This window comes from Stegostoma tigrinum, chromosome 28 (genome assembly GCF_030684315.1).
Source record: "Stegostoma tigrinum isolate sSteTig4 chromosome 28, sSteTig4.hap1, whole genome shotgun sequence".
In the NCBI taxonomy this organism is placed as follows: Eukaryota; Metazoa; Chordata; class Chondrichthyes; order Orectolobiformes; family Stegostomatidae; genus Stegostoma; species Stegostoma tigrinum.
This window is the reverse complement of record NC_081381.1, coordinates 27,934,553-27,955,733: the sequence shown is the minus strand read 5'-3', so window position 1 is coordinate 27,955,733 and position 21,181 is coordinate 27,934,553. Positions and strand designations below refer to the sequence as shown.

The window sequence follows — 21,181 nt, the reverse complement described above, 5'->3', positions numbered from 1 at the left end:
AGGGAATTGGATGAATGTAATTAGGAAACATAGTGAGCAGGGAAATGTGAATACAAAGCATTACTTGTGCTGGTGAATATTGTTCTATATTTTCTGTAAGGAAGTGGTTGAACCAACATTTGTGTTTTATGCTTATGTTTCAGAGTCCTGCTGCATCTCGAGTGGCTGGAGGTACCAGATCCGATGAACTGCTAAACCTTACCCATTTGACAGCCTACCAGTTTCAGAGACTGAGACTAGACTGTCCTTATTCAACATCCTGATAACATCTAATGCCTCTGGACATATACATGTTTCCATTCCAGTGCTTGACCTTTGTTGCACCCCAATGATTTTTAATTGGTTTTAATTGTAAAGTCTGGTTTGGGGATGTGTGCGGGTAGTGACCATTGAAAGTCCAAGAAAGGCGGAGTGGGGTAGTGGCAGACAATGTGTGTTACCAGCATATCATATCCTGGCTGTACAAATCAGTCTTGTTTAAAGCGAAAGGAATTGTAAATATCGGAGGAAAAGTAGAACAGTTGTACAAGACAGCAAGCCTGAGAGAGGTGTTAAAATTCAACCTGTCCATGAATCAGAGTTTATTGCTTATTCTGCATTGAGTTTCTAAGTTGTATTCACCTCAATCAGCCATGGCAGATGACGGAAACCCTGTTTACATATTTATCTGTGGGATACAGTAAAGATAGTGTTTGTTGAGCAAACTCTATGGAGTTGCTTGATTGCTAATTGTGCCAAACCTTTCTTGAACCGATAAGACAGCTGGAATTGAAGGTCTCATGAAATGAAATTGATTGTGTTCCCGTTTGTCGGTATACTGAGCATGGCTGTGTATTTGAGAGAGTGCTCTTTCTGTGCATCCACTTTAATAGAGAATGACAGATATTAAACCTTAGGTACTGCAAACACATGCCATTTGCAGTTAGTAAGCAGCAAACATCAGTTGATAGCTGAGGAGAAAAAAGTTATTAATAACTTTCCCGTGTATCTTTTAAAATATTGTTTTAATGTTTGGTGCCAATGAGAAATCACTGGTTGAATAAATTGAAACAGATGAAAGAAGGAGGTAATTACTGGTGAATAGTATGACTGGGGATGCAGTGTTGCAATATCAAATGGACAATGAGCATCTCTGTGCACAAACCCTGATTTGGCTGCACCGTTGATGAAAATACTAGCTTATGACGAAAAATTGAAAATTCCAAAATGAAATATGGGAGATTACACTCTTGACTAAAGCGATTTCAGCAATCATGTTGTCAGTAATTGTGGGAGAGTCAATGCCTTCTGTTCAGTCCCAGTATTCCCTGCTGAGAGAGGTGTTAAAATTCAACCTGTCCATGAATCAGAGTTTATTGCTTATTCTGCATTGAGTTGGGATGGGACAGATATCTTGTCAGAACTAGAGATTTGCTCGGTTGTGACTTGCTGTAAAAAAAGAGTATGATCAACAGGCTGTATCTGCATTTGATGTTTCAGTTTAGCCTGTAATTTTCTGTCTTTGTCTGAAATTGTAACCTGAATGCTGCATGTTTTAACCATTGATCACTGTGCAATGTTCTGCTTGCTAGCTGAAGCCTCATTTTGTAATCTTTTACAATGTTTAATCTTTTAAAGCCCTTTACTGTAATCAGATTTTCACTTTGAAACTCTCTCAATAAAGTCCTTTGTATCTGTTATGAACTTGAATGAGAGCACCGAATTATGATCTGGTTCAGGGCCTGTACCCTTTATTTTTTATTCTTTTAAAGTTAACAAAAGACCCTGGGGACTTACTAAGCGAAGAAAGCCACAAAATTCCACAGTCTTCTGCAAACAACAACATTTACAGGTTAGAACAACAATATAATCCACAATGTGTATGCAACTTGTTTTTTATACCTGAAATTAACATGGTGTGAATGTGATGAAATACCACAGTGTGTACCAAATAGCCAGTACGATCACAGATTTCTCAGTAATTTTCCCCCCGGTGTTAATGACATGTTGAGTTCTTAAATTTCACAAGGGATTACAAATCTTCAGAGATACAAATCTTCACTTTGGCTGATCTGGTGTTGATGCACAGTCTCGAGTGTTGCTTTGTCATGGACAGCCTCAATGACAGCTCCTGTTTTAGTTGATATAGCTGCAACATGACTTGCCAACTTTTCTGCTCAATAATATAGGCAAGCGTGCCATGTGCCTTCTTTACCATCATTTGTGCTGCCAACTTCAGAGAGCTATGGACTTGCACCCCAAGATTCCTTCATATGCCAATGTTCCGAAGGGACCTGGTTTATGGTTTACTTCCCTCTTGCTTTTGACTGCCCAAATTGCATCACTTCACACTTGAGTGGATAAGACTCCATCTACCATTTCTCTGCCCAACTTTCTAATTGATTTTGCGTGCAGTTCTGGAATCCATATTGTAGTAGGAATCCACATATGTGATTGCACTGGAGAGAACGCAGAGGACATTTACTGGGGTGTCGCCAGCCATGAAAAGAGATTAGATAGACTGGGATTGTTTTCCTTGGAGCAGAGAAGACCAAAAGGGGACATGATGAGATATATAAAGTTATGAGGGGCATAGAATGGACAAGAAAGACTTCACCTGTTGGTGGAGGGATCAATAAGGAAAGGATAAAGAAGTTTAGAGGGGATAGGAGAAAAAAATCTTTTCACTGAGAGAAGGGTGGGAATCTGGAATTTACTGCCCAGAAGGATGTTAGAGGCAGAAACCCACCATATGTTTAACAAATATTTAGATGTGTACTTGCGATGCCAGGCATACAAGGCTACAGGATAAGGGCTGGAAAATTGAATTAGAATAGTTAGGTGGTTGCTTCTGACCAGCTAAAGGGGATTTTTCTGTGCTGTAGACTTGTATGACTTGTGTAATCAGATGATTTAATCATAATCTGTGAAGCTGCCTCAACAAACATAATTAGTGTCTGCTTACTTTATGTGCCACTCAGTACCTCGCTTTATGGGAAAATTAAGAATTTCCAATTGCTTTTTCAATAACTTAATTGTAGTCTTGAGATTTAATTCACATTATATATTTTGTAAATCTAATTAAGTATTTTCAGAATGTAACAACTGTTGTATTGGAGGAAGTGTGGCTACAAGAAAATGTGCAACAAGATGGAACAAAACTTGTCACTTAATGATTTGACTGGTGTGAAAATTATAGCTTAATCTTTAATCAAAAGAAGTCCAAGTGACGCTATAGAGACATCAGTTTCAGGAACAAGATCCAGGCTTTCTAACATTTTCTAACTTTTGTGCTAAGCAGAACAATGGTCAGACAAAGGCCTTCACTAGAAGGCAAAGTAATATCACAAGCAGAGGTTGGAGTAGACAAAACGTTCTTTAACAAAAAAAACACTCATGTTTGGTATGTTTTCTTTAATTGAGGCCCATGACACAAGTACAGATTTAAGCAGTTAGCATGATCAGTCCACATTGAAGGGAGGCTGAAGATGTTCCAGACTGCTATAATGTTAAAAACAATTTTCTGACCAGGAAGTGGTGACATTCCAGCAGACCTGCACTCGAGGAATAACTGGATGTTCTTCAGATGTGGTACTCTCCAGATATTGTAAAGGGATACTGAGTGACACATTCAATTCCCATGGAAGGACATGTAAGAATATAGAAAACTCAAATATCAATGAATACACATTTTATTTGGCTTCAGGTTTGAAGGCATGAGTGTGCTCTCAAGTTAGATTCAAAAGGGAATCTCCTCCTACACGTGAAGCTAATGATTAGATTCCCTCCTGCGTGAATCCACTGGCATTTCGATAGGTTGGGCCACACGGAATCACATAATCTCAGCAGGTTTACGGCCTTTTGCTACCATGAGCTTTAAGGTTGATTGAAGCTCATGCTACATTCCAGGCTGTTGAAACATGGGAACTTGTGTTTCCTGGTTCTTCTCCAGTTACCATGGTGCCTTAAAACTTTTTCCCACATGTGAACAGTCTGCAGGTTTCCCTGCAACACTCACAGACTCTTGCTGTGCACGTCCACCTAGGATGCAGCCTTCAGATATAATGGGAACTGCAGATGCTGGAGAATCCAAGATGATAACAAAGTGTGAGGCTGGATGAACACAGCAGGCCAAGCAGCATCTCAGGAGCACAAAAGCTGACGTTTCGGGCCTAGACCCTTCATCAGAAAAGCTTTTGTTCTCCTAAGATGCAGCTTGGCCTGCTGTGTTCATCCAGCTCCACACTTTGTTATCGAGGATGCAGCCTTGATTCGGAGGCTGGATTCAAGCTGCTTCTCTGTAAACCTTCCCATCTGCAGTCCGCGCCTCAGCCGCCCCCTTTTGCTGGGTGATTGACAGCTAGACTACGCGCACGCGCACTGGACGCTGGTTGCCAGGTTACAGCGTCCGGCTTTTTAAAGATGGCGGCGCGCTTGCGGCTGCTCCTATTGGTGGTGGCGGCTATGGCGGGCGGGGCCGGTCCGCAGGAGGAGACGGGGCCTGACTCCGACCCAGGAGGTGGATGGAGGAGAGGGGAAACGTGGGCGGTCCCGGCACTCGACAGCCAGGGTCCGGGCTGAGGGTGTAAGAGGCCGGGATGGCGGCCGCTTTAGTTCTGGAGAAACTCAGCAGGTCGGGGCAGCATCTGTGGAGAGAAACAAAGTTAACGTTTCGAGTCCAGCGACTTTTCTTCAGAAGAAGATGCTGCCGGACTTGCTGAGCATTTTGTGTGATTGTTTCAAATCGTCCGGCTGTCGCTGTATGTTGATGTCGTGACGCGAATTCTGGGATCGTGAAAGTAGAACATATAGTCTTGGGATAATGCAATCACTTAAGAACCTAAGGGGACTTTTCAGGGTTGATGTTTGTAAGGTATTTCCTCTTGTGGGGATACGAGAACTAGGAGGTATGGTTTAAGAATAAAAGGTCTCCCATTTAAAGCTGGGATGGTGGGAACTTTTCTGAGTATTTGAAAGCATTAGATAAGGTGCGACAACATGGTTAATACACGAAGTCAATAAAATGTGAGGCTGGATGAACACAGCAGGCCAAGCAGCATCTCAGGAGCACAAAAGCTGACGTTTCGGGCCTAGACCCTTCATCAGAGAGGGGGATGGGGAGAGGGAACTGGAATAAATAGGGAGAGAGGGGGAGGCGGACCGAAGATGGAGAGAAAAGAAGATAGGTGGAGAGAGTGTAGGTGGGGAGGTAGGGAGGGGATAGGTCAGTCCAGGGAAGACGGACAGGTCAAGGAGGTGGGATGAGGTTAGTAGGTAGCTGGGGGTGCGGCTTGGGGTGGGAGGAAGGGATGGGTGAGAGGAAGAACCGATTAGGGAGGCAGAGACAGGTTGGACTGGTTTTGGGATGCAGTGGGTGGGGGGAAGAGCTGGGCTGGTTGTGTGGTGCAGTGGGGGGAGGGGATGAACTGGGCTGGTTTTGGGATGCGGTTTTGGGGAGATTTTGAAACTGGTGAAGTCCACATTGATACCATATGGCTGCAGGGTTCCCAGGCGGAATATGAGTTGCTGTTCCTGCAACCTTCGGGTGGCATCATTGTGGCAGTGCAGGAGGCCCATGATGGACATGTCATCTAGAGAATGGGAGGGGGAGTGGAAATGGTTTGTGACTGGGAGGTGCAGTTGTTTGTTGCGAACTGAGCGGAGGTGTTCTGCAAAGCGGTCCCCAAGCCTTCGCTTGGTTTCCCCAATGTAGAGGAAGCCGCACCGGGTACAGTGGATGCAGTATACCACATTGGCAGATGTGCAGGTGAACCTCTGCTTAATGTGGAATGTCATCTTGGGGCCTGGGATGGGGGTGAGGGAGGAGGTGTGGGGACAAGTGTAGCATTTCCTGCGGTTGCAGGGGAAGGTGCCGGGTGTGGTGGGGTTGGAGGGCAGTGTGGAGCGAACAAGGGAGTCACGGAGAGAGTGGTCTCTCCGGAAAGCAGACAGGGGAGGGGATGGAAAAATGTCTTGGGTGGTGGGGTCGGATTGTAAATGGCGGAAGTGTCGGAGGATAATGCGTTGTATCCGGAGGTTGGTAGGGTGGTGTGTGAGAACAAGGGGGATCCTCTTGGGGCAGTTGTGGCGGGGGCGGGGTGTGAGGGATGTGTGGCGGGAAATACGGGAGACGCGGTCAAGGGCGTTCTCGATCACTGTGGGGGGAAAGTTGCGGTCCTTAAAGAACTTGGACATCTGGGATGTGCAGGAGTGGAATGTCTTATCGTGGGAGCAGATGCGGCGGAGGCGGAGGAATTGGGAATAGGGGATGGAATTTTTGCAGGAGGGTGGGTGGGAGGAGGTGTATTCTAGGTAGCTGTGGGAGTCGGTGGGCTTGAAATGGACATCAGTTACAAGCTGGTTGCCTGAGATGGAGACCAGCCCAGCTCTTCCCCCCCACCCACTGCATCCCAAAACCAGTCCAACCTGTCTCTGCCTCCCTAACCGGTTCTTCCTCTCACCCATCCCTTCCTCCCACCCCATGCCGCACCCCCAGCTACCTACTAACCTCATCCCACCTCCTTGACCTGTCCGTCTTCTCTGGACTGACCTATCCCCTCCCTACCTCCCCACCTACACTCTCTCCACCTATCTTCTTTACTCTCCATCTTCGGTCCGCCTCCCCCTCTCTCCCTATTTATTCCAGTTCCCTCTCCCCATCCCCCTCTCTGATGAAGGGTCTAGGCCCGAAACGTCAGCTTTTGTGCTCCTGAGATGCTGCTTGGCCTGCTGTGTTCATCCAGCCTCACATTTTATTATCTTGGAATTCTCCAGCATCTGCAGTTCCCATTATCTCTAATACACGAATTCACACAGGATTAGGGGTAATTCATTATCTTGGATGGAGGATTGGCTAACCAACAGAAATCAGAGTCGTTATCTGGCTACCAAAATGTAACCAGTGGGTGCCACAGGGTTCGGTCTTCGGGTCTCAACTATTTGTAACCTATATTAATGACTTGGATGTGGGGAATGAAAGTACTATAGTCAAATCTGCACAGACACTAAGATATTAAGAAAGTAATTTGCAGAGAAGAAACAAGAACTTTACAAATAGATGTGGATAGGTTATGTGAATGGGTCAATGCAGTCTACTTGAATAAGTGTGAGGTTATCCATTTTGGTTTGAGGAATAGTAAAGAACTTACTATTTAAATGGAGAGAAAATTCAGAGTGCTTCAGTGTCCAGGGATCTGAATGTCCTCTCACAGAAAACTAGTATGCAGGTATGGTAGGTGATAAGGAGGGCATGGAATTTTGGCATTTATTGTTCAGGAAATTGAGTAGAAAAGTAGGGAAAGTGTTGCTGCTACTGTACAAGGCATTAATGTGACCAGACCTGGAATATTGTACACAGTTTTGGTTCCCTTAATTGAGGAGGGATGTAGTTGTACTGGAGGCAGTTCAGAAGAGGTTCACTGGATTGATTCCAGAGGTGACAGTTTTGTCTTACGAAAAGAGATTGGGCAGTTTATACCAATATTTTATAGTATTTAGAAGAATGAGAAGCAATCTAATTGAAGTATATAAGATGCTAAAGGAAATGGACAAAGTAGACATAGAAAGAACATTTCCTCATGTAAGACAACCTACAACAAGAGATCATAGTTTTAAGATAAGTGGTAGCAGATTTAAACCAGAAATGAGGAGGAATTACTTCTCTTTCGAATCTGTGGAATTTACTACCCCAGAGTGCAGTTGATGCCAGGACGTTGAATAAATTTAAGGAGGAAATAGATAGATTTTTAATTAGTAATGTGTTGAAGGGTTATGGACAGTGAGCAAGAAAGAGGAGTTGAGACTGAGATGAGATCAGCCGTGATCACATCAAATGGTGGAACACAGGGTCTGAGGGACTGAACAGCCTACTCCTTCCCCTAGTTTTTATATTCTTATTGTGAGTCTATGAAATTCACTTTCCCAGAAAATAGTGAAGTTAAAGTTGCTATATTCCGACCGGACCATAGAGCTGCTCTGTCATCAGAGAGATACAATTGCTGGTGGTTTAACCTAAGAGTTACCACATGACAGGTGAGGTGAGATGGTGAGGAGGAGAGTCGCTCATGGTAACCTCAGCCAATGCAGGAATTGAATCCTTACTGTTGGCATCACTGCATCATAATTCATCATCATCAGCAATCACTCACTAATAAGTATGATTGTTCAGCAAGGAAATTGCATGTCACCGATCTCTGGGGTCCTTATGTGGGTGATGAACCCAATCCACATTTCCAACCACACATTTGTCAAGTGTTTCTGGATGGTGGTATTGGTCCTTGGCCATGAGACCATTGGTATTACTTTCTCCATTTCCTTTTTCATAATTTCTCCTACCGCTGGGTGTTATCAAGAATTTTGACCCCTCGTATTTGAGTTTCCTCAATGCCTGTTTTCTTCTGAACAAAGGTCTCCCATGCGTTGACACATATGATGCATTTCTTGAGGGAAGCCTTCGGGGAGTTTTGAAAAGTTTCCTCTGTCCTAAATGTGTGGCTGGTCTAGCAGAGTTGGTTTCATACAATCATGGCCTCGATGTTGACGTAATTGGCGGGTTCAAGAGTGCTGACGGTAGCATATCTGTCCTCCCAGCTGATGCAGTGAATCTGTCAAGCATGGTTTGCTATACTTTTGATTTGTGACACAGTGTTGCCAATAGCTGCCAACAGCAGCTGAGGTTGCCATGAAGGACTCTCCTTTTCAACCTCTCTCCTCACTTGAGGGATGATGACCCTCAGGTTAAGCCATCACAGTTACCTCTCCCCAGTGAGAGAGCAGCACCATGGTGACTTTACTAGAAAATAGTGGAGACTAGGTAATTCAATTTATTCAATGTGGATAAAGAGTCCAGGCTATGTAGGACTGACAGGAAAGGAGGGTTGAAGCCACAGCCAAATCACCCATAAGGTGACATGGAGCAGAGAGTGGAGATTCCCTTGAAGTACGCAAGTGTAGAGTTACAGGGACAGAAGTTTCCCAAATTTGAAGCTGTATTAATGAAACTAATCACGATAAAGAATACTTAAATAAGTAAATGATGGGAAAGTGTGAATTGTTCATCTGTACAAGTTCTTTTTTTCATTCAAGCTGATGGTTATGGAACAACTGCCTCTCTGTCCTTGATGAGTGCCAAGCTGTTCTTAGTTCTCAGTTAAAGTAGCTGGAAAATAGATGCACCTTCAGAGTCAGTAGTAGTGAGGAGAGAGCTGGATCAGCCTGTTAGAACAGCTGAGTGGGATGGGTAATAGAGCCAGAGTGTCAACTGTGACACCGAAGTATGCAGTCTGCTGCTGTCCAAAATGAGTATTTGCTGATCTCATAGATAATTTGTGGAACATTCTCTCCTGTCCGATGCTGTACCACAAGTTGTGTGATTGTGTGAATGTATTTATCTGTGTTAGTTAGTTCAGATTTGTGCAGGGCAGCCTGATCTCCAATTGTTTCGGCTATCCCTGCCAGTGGACAAAGATCTTATTCTGCTGGGAAAATGGGACTGGGATATCATGGCAATTACAGAGATGTGGCTCAGGAACGAAAAGGACAGTCAGCATAATGTTTTTGGGTATAGATGCTATACGAAGGATAGAAAGGTGAGCAAGAGAGGAGGAGCAGTGGCGTTTTTGATTCAGTATAACATTACAAAGAGAAAACAAAGAACAAATAAAATTACAGCACAGGAAAAGGCCCTTCAGCCCTCCAAGCCTGCGCCAATCCAGATCCTAAATCTAAACCTGTCACCTATTTTCCAAGGATCTGTATTCCTCTGCTCCCTGCCCATTCATGTATCTGTCTAGTGATAATGGGAACTGCAGATGCTGGAGAATCCAAGACAATAAAATGTGAGGCTGGATGAACACAGCAGGCCAAGCAGCATCTCAGGAGCACAAAAGCTGATGTTTTGGGCCTAGACCCTTCATCAGAGAGGGGGCTGGGGAGAGGGTTCTGCCTCCCCCTCTCTCCCTGTTTATTCCAGAACCCTCACCCCATCCCCCTCTCTGATGAAGGGTCTAGGCCCGAAACGTCAGCTTTTGTGCTCCTGAGATGCTGCTGGGCCTGCTGTGTTCATCCAGCCTCACATGTATCTGTCTAGATACATCTTAAGTGACGCTATTGTGCTTGCTTCTAACACCTCCTCTGGCAACGCATTTCAGGCACCCATCACCCTCTGCAAAAAGAACTTTCCACACATATCTCCCTTAAACTTTTCCCCTCTCACTTTGAAATTGTGACCCCCAGTAATTGAGTCCCCCACTCTGGGCAAACGTTTTTTGCCATCCACCCTGTCTATACCTCTCATGATTTTAGGAACCTCAATCAGGTCCCTCCTCAACCCTTGTCTTTCTAATGTAAATAGTCCTAATCTACTCAACCTGTCTTCATAGCTAGCACCTTCCATACCCAACATCCTGGTGAATCTACTCTGCACCCTCCCCAAAGCATCTACATCCTTTTGGTAATGTGGCGACCAGAACTGTATGCAGTGTTCCAAATGTGATCGAACCAAATTCCTATACAACTGTAACATGACCTGCCAACTCTTGTACTGAATACCCCGTTTGATGAATGAAAGCATGCTGTATGCCTTCTTGATCACTCTATCGACCCTCGCTGCCACCTTCAGGGTACAATGGACCTGAACACCAAGATCTCTCTGTGCATCAATTTTCTCCAGGGCTTTTCCGTTTACCGTATAGTTTGCTCTTGAATTGGATCTTCCAAAATGCATCACCTCGCATTTGCCTAGATTGAACTCCATTTGCCATTTCTCCGCTCAACTCTCCAATCTATCTATATTCTGCTGCATTCTCCAACAGTCCCCTTCACTGTCTGCTCCTCCACCAATCTTAGTGTCATCTGCAAACTTGCTAATCAGACAATTTATACCTTCCTCCAGATCATTTACATATACCACAAACAACTCTGGTCCCAACACGGATCTCTATGGAACACCACTGGACACAGTTCTCCATTTTGAGAAACTCCCTTCCACTATAACTCTCTGTCTCCTCTTGCCCAGCCAGTTCTCTATCCATCTATCTCGTACATCCTATTCCCCATGCAATTTCACTTTCTCCATCAGCCTACCATGGGGAACCTTATCAAACGCCTTACTGAAATCCATGTATATGATATCTATAGCCCTTCCTCATCTATCAACTTTGTCACTTCCTCAAAGAATTCTATCAAGTTAGTAAGGCATGACCTTCCTGCACAAAACCATGCTGCCTATCACTGATAGGCCCATTTTCTTCCAAATGTTAGTAGATCCTGTCCCTCAGTATCTTCTCCAGCGGCTTCACCACCACTGACATCAGGCTCACCTGGATTACCTGGAATATCCTTGCCACCCTTCTTAAACAAGGGGACAACATTAGCAAGCATCCTCCGGGACCTCACCCATGCTCAAGGATACTGCAAGGATATCTGTCAGGCCCCAGCTATTTCCTCTCTCACTTCCCTCAGAAACCTGGGATAGATCCCATCCAGACCTGCGGACTTGTCCACCCTATTGCCTTTTAGAATACCTTACACATCCCCCCTCCTTATGTCGACTTGACCTAGAGTAATCAAACATCTATCCCCAACCTCAACATCTGTCATGTCCCTCTCCTCGGTGAATACTGATGCAAAGTAGTCATTAAGAAACCTCTGATTTTCTCTGATTCTTCACATAACTTCCCTCCTTTGTCCTTAAGTGGGCCAACCCTTCCTGTAGTTACCCTCTTGATCCCTATGAACGAATAAAAGGCTTTGGGATTTTCCTTAACCCTGTTTGATAAAGATATTTCATGACCCATTTTAGCTCTCTTAATTCCTCATTTCAGATTGGTCCTACTTTCCCAATATTCTTCCAAAGCTTTGTCTGTTTTCAGTTGCCTAGACCTTATGTATGCTTCCTTTTTCCTCTTTGCTAGTCTCACAATTTCACCTGTCATTCATGGTTCCCAAATCTTGCCCTTTCTATCCCTCATTTTCACAGGGACATGTCTGTCCTGCGCTCTAATCAACCTCTCTTTAAAAGCCTCCCACATATCCAATGTGGATTCACCTTCAAACAGCTGCTCCCAATCCATATTCCCCAGCTCCTGCTGAATTTTGTGATAGTTGGCCTTCCCCCAATTTAGCACTCTTCCTTTCGGACCACTTTTGTCTTTGTCCATGAGTATTCTAAACCTTATGGAATTGTGATCACTATTCCCAAAGTAATCCCCTACTGAAACTTCAGCCACCTGGATGGGGTCATTCCCCAACACCAGGTCCAGTATGGCCCCTTTCTGAGTTGGACTATTTACATACTGCTCTATAAAACCCTCCCAGATGCTCCTTACAAATTCTGCTCCATCTAAACCCCTAACACTAAGTGAATCCCAGTCAATGTTGGGAAAATTAAAATCTTCCATCATCACCACCCTGTTGGTCCTACAATTTTCCATTATCTATCTACATATTTGTACTTCTATCTCCCATTTGGCTGTACTTAGGGAGAATATTCCTGGGAATACGTCCAGAGAAGTTGGGTGGAACTGAGAAATAAAAAAAGGATGATTACCTTACTGGGATTATACTATAGATCCCCAATAGTCAGCGGGAAATTGAGAAACCAATTTGTAAGGAGATCTCTGTTATCTGTAAGAATAATAGGGAAGTTATGATAAGGGATTTTAACTTTCCAAACGTGGACTGGGACTGCCATAGTATTAAGGGCTTAGATGGAGTGGAATTTGTTAAGTGTGTACAAGAAAATTTTCTGATCCAGTATGTGGATGTACCTACTGGAGAAAGTGCACAACTTGACCTACATTTGGTAAAAAGGGCAGGGCAGGTGACTGAGGTGTCTGTGGGGGACCACTTTGGGGCCAGTGAGCAGAATTCTAAAAGTTTTTAAATATTGATGGAAAAGGATAGACCCGATCTATAAGTTACAGTTCTAAATTGGAGGAAGGCCAACATTGGCAGTATTAAGCAAGAACTTTAAAAACTTGCTTGGGGGCAAAAGAGACTGTGGAGTGCAGGTTCATAGTTCCTTGAAAGTGGAGTCCCAGGTGGACAGGAGAATGAAGAAGCCGTTTGGTATCCTTGCCTTCATTGGCCAGTGCATTGAGTATAGAAGTTGAGAGGTCATGTTATGGCTGTACAGGACATTGATTAGGTCACTTTTGGAATACTGTATGCAACTCTGGTGTCCCTGCTATAAGAAGGATGTTGTGAAACATGAAAGGGTTCAAAAAGATTTACAAGGATGTTGCCAGTGTTGGAAGGTTTGAGCTATATGGAGGGGTTGGATAGGCTGGGGCTATTTTCCCTGGATCATCAGAGTCTGAAGAGTGACCTTATGGAGATTTATAAAATCATAAGGGCATCGAATGGGTGAATATCCAAGACCTTTTCTCCAGGGGTGGGACAGTCTCAAACTGGAGGGGATAGGTTGAGGGTGAAAGGGGAAAGATTGAAAAGGGACCCAAGGGGCAACATTTTCACGCAAAGGATGATGCATGTATGGAACGAGCTGCCAGAGGAACTGGTGGAGACTGGTACAATTACAACATTTAAAAAGCATCTGGATGGGTTTATGAAAAGGAAGGGTTCAGAGGAATTATGGGCCAAGCTGCCAAATGGGACTAAATTATTTTCGGATATCTAGACGACATGGATGAGTTGAACCGAAGGGTCTGTATCCATGTTGTACAACTCGATGATTTTATATAGGACTAGTATTAGGCTATTCTGTCCAACCATTTAATCATGGTCGATATGTTTCTTAATTGCATTTTTTTGCCTTGTTGTCATTCTCCTTGATCCCTTTAAGAGCCAATCTAGCTTTGTTTTAATGACTCAATGTCTTGTCCTCCACAACATTCTGTGGCAATGAGTTCCACACATTTATCCCCCGCTGGCTCAAGAAATTCCTTCCCATCTCAGTTCTAAAGGATTGTCCCTTCACTCTGAGGCTGTGCCCTTGTGTTCTATTAGTGGAAACATTTTCTTCATATCCACTCTATCCAGGCCTCTCGATATTCTGTAAGTTTCAATGAGATCCTTCTAAACTCCATTGAGTCCTCAACCGCTCATTATGTGACAAGCCCTTCAATCCAGGGATCATTCTTGTGAGCCTCTTCTGGACCACCTCCAAGGCCAACTCATCCTTCCTTAGGTGTGGGGCCCAAAACTGCTCACAATATTCCAAATATAGTCTTACCAAGGTCTTATACAGCCTCAGCAATACATCCCAGCCCTTGTACTCTAGCCCTTTCAAAATGAACGCTAACATTGCATTTGCCTTCCTAACTGTCAGTTGAAGCTGCAATGTTAACCTTAAGAGAATGCTGAACCAGAACTCCTAAGTCCCTTTAGATTTCTGAAGCCTTTCTCCATTTAGAAAATAGTCTACACTTCTATTCTTCCTATTAAATTGCATAACCTCACTCTTTCTCACATTGTATTCCATCTGTCATTTCTTCGCCCACTCTCCTATGTTAATGGTACATTAGCTATTTTCCAGTCCTCTGGGATCATCCCTGATTCCAGTGATTCCTGAAAGATCAACACCAATGCCTCCACAATCTCCAGTTATCTCCGTCAGAACTCTGGGGTGCAGTCCATTTGGTCTGGGTGATTTATCCACCTTCAGACCTTTCAGCTTCCCCAGAACATTCTCTTCAGTGGTGACGGCTACACTTAACTGTTCACCCTAACTCGGTCCAAATTCTCATAAGTTACTGATATTTTCCACTGTGAAGACTGATGCAAACTACCTATTCAGCTCCTCCGCCATTTCTTTGATCCCCATTATTACTTGTTCAGTCTCATTTCCTAGCACTCCAATGTCCACACTTGCCTTCTGCATATCTGAAAAATTCTTGCAATCTCCTTTTAAATCAATGGTTAGCTTACTCTCAGATTTCATCTTCTCTCCCTTATTGTTTTTTAAACAGGGGTGAGTTGGACTGAAGGGTTTTGCTAATTTTAAAAGCTTCCCAATCCCCTTGCTTTCCACTTGCCTTGTCAGCCATGATTTCCTCATCCTCCCCTTGGTATGTTTCTCCTTTCTTGGGATTAATTTCTGGAATGAGTCCTCAGATTACCTCCATAAACTCTTGCTATTGCTGCCACATCATCATCCCTGGTAGGTTCCCCTACCAATCAACTCTGGCCAGCTCCTTGTCCATGTCTTTGTGGTTACCTTTATTCAATTATAATATGATTCCAGTTCTCGTTCTCAAGCTGCAGAGTGAATTCTATCATACTGTGGTCACTGCCTCCTAGGAATTCCTTCACCTTAAGCTCCCTAATCCAGTCTGTCTCATTATACGTCACCAAATCCAGAATTGCCTAGTGGGCTCTACCACAAGCTTCTCCAAAAAACATTTCATAAGACATTCTTTTTTTGGGATCTGCTACCAACGTAATTTTTCCAGGTGACATGTATTTTGAAGTCCCCTGTGATTATTGTGATAGTGCCTTCCTTACATGGCAAACTACGTCCTGATTTATTTTCTGCCCTGCATCCTGACTACTGCTAGGAGGCCTGCACACAACTCCCATCAAAGTCTTTTTCCCTTTTCAGTTCCTCAAATCTATCCACAGGCCCTCCAACCTATATTGCTTCTTGCTATCTTGCAATCAAGGCCAGACATCAATGATGAAATTCACCAGCACTGCCAGTACGGCTTTTGGTCATCTAAGGAACAGAATATTTGATGTCAAAGACTTCAAACCCAGCACCAAATGCATGGTCCACAGTTCAGTAAGGTTACCTGCTGCTCTGTGTGCACCAGAGACATGGAGAATGTTCAAACATCTCAAATTCTTACAGAAACCTTACCAGCAATGTCTTCCCAAAATCCTGAAAATTCAGTCGCAGGATAGGCGCACTTTGTTCTCTCTCAGGCCAACATCTCTAGTTTCAGAAATTTGATACCATCAATTAGCTGCATTGGGTGGACCACATCATTTTCACACTTGGCATAAAACTACCAAAAGGAGCTCTTTATTCAGAGGCCCATCACCGCAAGTGATTACCAGGAGGGCAGAAAAAATATTCCAAAGGTGTCCCCAAAGGCTCACTGAAAAATTGCAATACCTCCTTGACTTATGAGACTTTCTTGCCAAAGATGCCCATACTGGAGAAGAAGCATCTGTACGGGTGCCAACCATTGCGAGTGTCTCTGACAGACCCATGCAGACACCACTTGTATACAGCTGAAAGGTGCAAAAATGAAAAATCACACCCATGTCTTCAAACACTACCTGACCCACCTCTAACAGAGTGTTCACGTTCAGCCTGTTTAGTCAATTCTAAATCACCAACACTAAAGTGAAAGATCATCATCCTCAGTCTCAAAGGACATCTTTGAATCTATTGCATGTTGTATGACTCTATAACTGCCAATGAAGAATATGAAATTTTGAGGGATGTTGATGGAGACAAAAAAGAGGAACTGTTTCCAGTGATAGACAGGCTGATAACCAATGAACACCAATTTCAGGTATCTGGGAAAAGAACCAGAAGCAACTGAAGGAAACTTTGTTTTACAATTTCAATTAGGATCTGGAAGCCAAAGCCTGAAAGAATAGTGGAACCCAACTGCATAATCATTTTCAGAAGGGAATTGAATAAATATTTGAAAGGGAAATTAGTAGGTTTTTGGGAAAGAGTTGGAATCTGAGTTAAACTGGATAATGTAGTTAGCTTGATGACTGTAATAGGAGTGGTGTTAGAATTGTGCATTAAGGAGATAATAATCAGTCACTTGGAAAAACTCATGGAATTAGGAACAGTCAGCATGTTTTAATGAAAGGGAAATCACATTTGACCAATTTATTGGAATTCTTTGAAGGAGTAATGTGGGCTATGTATAAAGGAAAGTCTTTTGATGTACTAAACTTGGATTTCCAGAGGGCATTTGACAAGCTTCCATGCAAAATGTCATTGTGCAAAGTGAGAGCTTGTGGCACAGAGAATAACATATTAGCATGGATAGGAGTTTGGCTGGTGGAAAACAGTATGCATAAATTTGCTAGATGTGACGAGTGGCTTCCTGCAGGGATCTGTGCTGGGTCCCCAACCTTTTACAATTTATATCAATTATTTAGATGACGGAATCGAAGACATGCTGACTAAAGTTGCAGATGTCACAAAGATAGGTGAAAATGACATAACAAGGATGCAGACCAATATAAATAAGCAAAAATCTTGCAGATGGAGTTTAATGCGGGGGACAATGTGAATTATTCACTTTGGCAAGCGGAATAAAAAAAAGTATTTAAACAGAGAGTAACTGCAGTATTCTTGTGCTGCTGTGGTACCAGGAGACCTGGGTTCAAGTCCCACTTGTTTCAGAGTATGTAGTAACATTGCTAACAGGTTAATAGTATAGTAATAGTAACAGGTTAATTGGAAAATAATTTACTTTTTCAAGGTGTAGAGGGATCTATATGCTCTAATGTATGAGTCATAAAATGTTTGTAATGTATGGAGATGCATCAAATGACTGAGAAGCTAATAGAGTGCTACCCTTTCTTTGGAGAGAGCTGAACATAAAAGTAAGGATGTTACGCTTGAGTTATACAGGTGAGACCACATCTTGAATGTGTGCAGTTTTTGTTTGCTTATTTAAGGAAGGATGTCAATGTATTGAAGATTGTTCAGAGGAAGTTTACTAGATTGATGTCTGGAATGACCACATTATGAGGAAAAGTTGGACAGCTTGGCTTGCTTTCACTAGAGTTTGGAAGAGTGAGGCTGATTTGATTGAAGTTTATACATCCTGAAGGGTATTGACAAGGTGGATTGGAAGAAAATGTTTCCTCCTGTGGTTGAGTCCAGGAGGCACTGCTTTAAAATTAGTAGTCACTCTTTCAAGATGCAGATTTTTTTTTGTCTAAGTGTTGAGTGACTTTGGAACACTACTTCAGAAGGCAGCGGAAGCAGGGACATTGTATACCTTTAAGGTGGAGTTGGTAGATTTTTGTTAAGCAAGCGAATCAAGGGTTATTGGAACGTGTAATTCAGAACACAACTGATCAGCCATGATCTTATTGAGTAGTGCAGCAGGTTTGAAGGACCGAATTGCCTACATCTGCTTCTAATTTGTGCTTCTGTGGGCTATTTTTGAACAATGAGCTGAATAATCTCTCTTTCTCTGCTGTTTCATTAGTAATTCAATGCTGAAGTAATTGCTGCAAAATTAAACCATATGGAGTTTAGCACAGGACAGTTAGAATCTCTGTCAGAGATGAAAGTGGAGGCAAAATCTATAAGTGATCTTAATAGAAAACAAAGTAGTTTTTTGAACTAGAAGAATGCTAAAAAGTTCTAGGCTAGATCAGACTGTGAGTTTAAACGGGTTATCTCATGGCTAGAAGGACCTGGTGGCTGAATGGCCAGTTTGCGAACTGTAACTTTTTCTGATATTACTAATTGTAATATCAGAAAATGTGTCTATCTCATAGTTTCCATATGGCTAACTATAGAATTGGGGACTGCGGATAGAAAAGTTTTAGTTTAGGAATGATTGAATTAAAAAAAAATTTGCTGGGTGAAGCATCCTATTTGAAATGTTTGATGAATAGTTTACTGTCTTAAATGTTGGGATTGTCTTTAATTAGATTAGACATCACCCTCTGTATGTTAGACCTAATTTGGAGGTTTAGCTGCCTGTTTTTTGAAGGGGACTTGAGTTTTGATACCTCGAGGCTTTTATGTGACTGCATGCGCCTCCTGTTTTCCAGATAACCCGGCTTTCCAGTGGGAACAGTGGCAGCCCTGGGTGTGTATGTGTGACATTGGCAAACAGGGCCGTGTCCGCTACTTTGTGGTGTCCTCGGAGACGGCAAAGAGAAACGTGGACCTCGAAGAATTCTGGCAGGTCAAGCCGTGTGCCCTTGTGGACTGTGAATTTTGCCACACTACCGAGTGCCCGAGCCCGGAGGTTGGAGAGACTGTGGCCTCATCAAGATTAGGCCACCGGCCCCCTCGTCCTGCTGCAGGCTCCATGCGGATTCCTGCTGCCAAACCTGTGCAAGCAGATTCCTACGACAGCCTGCCAGTCATCGATGATGTGGGATAGGATGTGCCTCCTTTGCTGTGAGGCTTCTGTATGTGGGGAGTGGTCAGCTTCACATCTTTGACTATTTTCGAGAAATAAGTCAGCTGACGAAGAGTTTGTGTGTTTCAGTGACCAGCTAGCCTGCTCGCAGCTCATGCAACTGTCTCCAAGACTTTTGTCCCCATTTGATACTCACCCGTCATTCTCACTATGAGTGAGTAGGCCCCTCTCTCCTGTGAACTGATCTCTGCAACGGAAATGTTCGAACCCTGGCTTAGTTGTTTGTGTGTTATACATGGACTAAGCACAGTATGACAGAGAAGTTGTAACACAAAAGCTGACCATTTGGCCTAAAGCAGTCATGCGCTCCTTTTTCTTCCATAGATGCATGGTTCCAATCACCCTTACTCACTCTGTCCCTTGTCCTTCATCCACCTAATCAATCAAATCCTGAGTGTTGACTTTTTTTTGCCTCAGCCACTCTCATTGATATTTCATATCCTCTCAGCTTTTTGTTTGTCTTCATCACTCTTCGAAATTTCTTACATTTAACCTTGTGTCAATGATTCCATAGGCTAACTATTCCATGACTGGAAATAGCCTGCTTCTGTTTATCCTGTTTTAAGCTTCCAGAATACTATTCTATCATATCACCCCTAACCCATGCATGTTTAGTGGGAAAACACACATCTGTCAGATATTTCATTTATATTTGCATTTATTGCAGTTGTCTTGAGCCAACCCTGGGAAAGCGTGCTGCATCATGAAACTCATGTGAGGCACTGCATTTTAATTATTTTAACTGACATCCAATCAGCTTTCCTGGCTGCAGTTTACAGATGAGTGAATTTGGGAAGGAGATGACTAATGAAATGTGTTATGAAGATAGAGACATAGAGAGTGTTGAATGTTGGTGAGTAAGTTATTGCTTCTGGATATGTGTCTACAGCTAACATCTAAACTCTTCTATCTGTCTTGCCATTGGGATGTTGGATAAATAGAACTAATTGATCGAAATATTTGCTGACTGGCTTGGATTGGCTCTGAAATCAATTGGTAGCTCCTTGTGTCGAACTTAGTCGTCAATGTCTTTATCTCAAACAAGTCCTGTTACTGTGAGAATCATAGAATCATACTGTATGGAAATTGCCTTCAGCCCATTGAGTCTGTACTGCCAAAAGTATACATCTATACGAGTCCTACTTTCCAACTGAAGGCCCAACCTTGAAAGTCATGATATAGGGGTGGCATGATGGTTCAGTGGTTAGCACTGCTGCCTCACAGTGCCAGGAACCTGGTTCAATTCCACCCTCAGGTGACTGTCTGTGTGAAGTTTGCACATTCTCCCTGTGTTTGCGTGGGTTTCTTCTTGGTGCTCCGGTTTCCTCCCACAGTCCAAAGATGTGCAGGTTAGGTGGATTGGCCATGCTAAATTACCCATAGTGTTCAGGGATGTGGAGATTAGCGGGGTTATGGGGGAGTGGATCTGCATGGGACGCTCCAAGGGTTGGTGTGGACTTGTTGGGCCAAAGGACCTGTTTCAACATTGTAGGGATTCTATGATCAAATGCTCATCCAGTAACTTGTTAAACATCTGGATAGATCTGCGATCATTGAATTTAAAATTCTAAACTGGGCCAAGATTAACTTTCATCTTTTACATTCGTAGATATAATAGAAAAAAACCATTTGGCCCAGATTGCCTGTGGTAGAATTACCCAGTTAGTCTTACATCCCTGCTCTTTGCACAGTACCCTCCTACTGCCTCCTTCTAAATATTTATCCAATTCCTCTTGAAAATGAATGTTACATCTCAGTGTTAGTTTTCTGCCTTCTGGATACTTTGAAATCATGCATCATGTACTGATAATCTAGGTCATTAATATATATCAAAAAGAGCAGTAATGTCAATGCTAACTCCTGGGGCAGCACCACTGCACATCTCGTCCAATTTAAAAATAATCACTCCAACTGCATGTGTGTGCTGTCCCCTTGACTGTCTCTTGCTCTCTCACTCACACGCACACACACTCTCACTTACATGCACACATACGCACCTCATAGACATAAACACAAAATCTATGCTGATTCTCTTGAAGTAGTACTGAGAGAATGCTGCACATTTGAAAGTACCATTTTTTGGCAAGATGTTGAAA

At 43.2% G+C, this 21,181-nt stretch overlaps 2 protein-coding genes across 5 annotated transcripts in view; both read left to right on the top strand.

Annotated features, from left to right (window-relative positions):
* miip (migration and invasion inhibitory protein) overlaps positions 1–1,657 on the top strand; it is a 14,630-nt gene extending 12,973 nt beyond the window's left edge. For all 4 annotated transcript variants that reach the window (XM_048561030.2, XM_048561028.2, XM_048561027.2 and 1 more), the window contains one exon: positions 144–1,657. In XM_048561030.2, coding sequence (XP_048416987.2) covers positions 144–195 — 52 coding nt within the window. In that variant the 3' untranslated portion in view covers positions 196–1,657. The remainder of the gene's footprint in view (positions 1–143) is intronic.
* LOC125466535 (uncharacterized) lies at positions 633–21,181 on the top strand. Its single transcript, XM_048561129.2, has 3 exons — positions 633–679; positions 4,402–4,739; positions 18,709–21,181. Exons 1-3 carry the CDS (start codon positions 633–635, stop codon positions 19,044–19,046), a joined length of 723 nt encoding a protein of 240 aa, XP_048417086.1. The 3' UTR covers positions 19,047–21,181.

What these genes read in the sequence shown, in the direction of transcription:
- LOC125466535 (XM_048561129.2), top strand. Translation starts at nt 633, where the DNA reads ATGGCAGATGACGGAAACCCTGTTTACATATTTATCTGTGGGATACA. An exon ending in ATATTTATCTGTGGGATACA is followed by an intron (nt 680 to 4,401) that starts GTAAAGATAGTG and finishes GGCTTTTTAAAG; the next exon opens with ATGGCGGCGCGCTTGCGGCT. An exon ending in CAAATCGTCCGGCTGTCGCT is followed by an intron (nt 4,740 to 18,708) that starts GTATGTTGATGT and finishes CCTGTTTTCCAG; the next exon opens with ATAACCCGGCTTTCCAGTGG.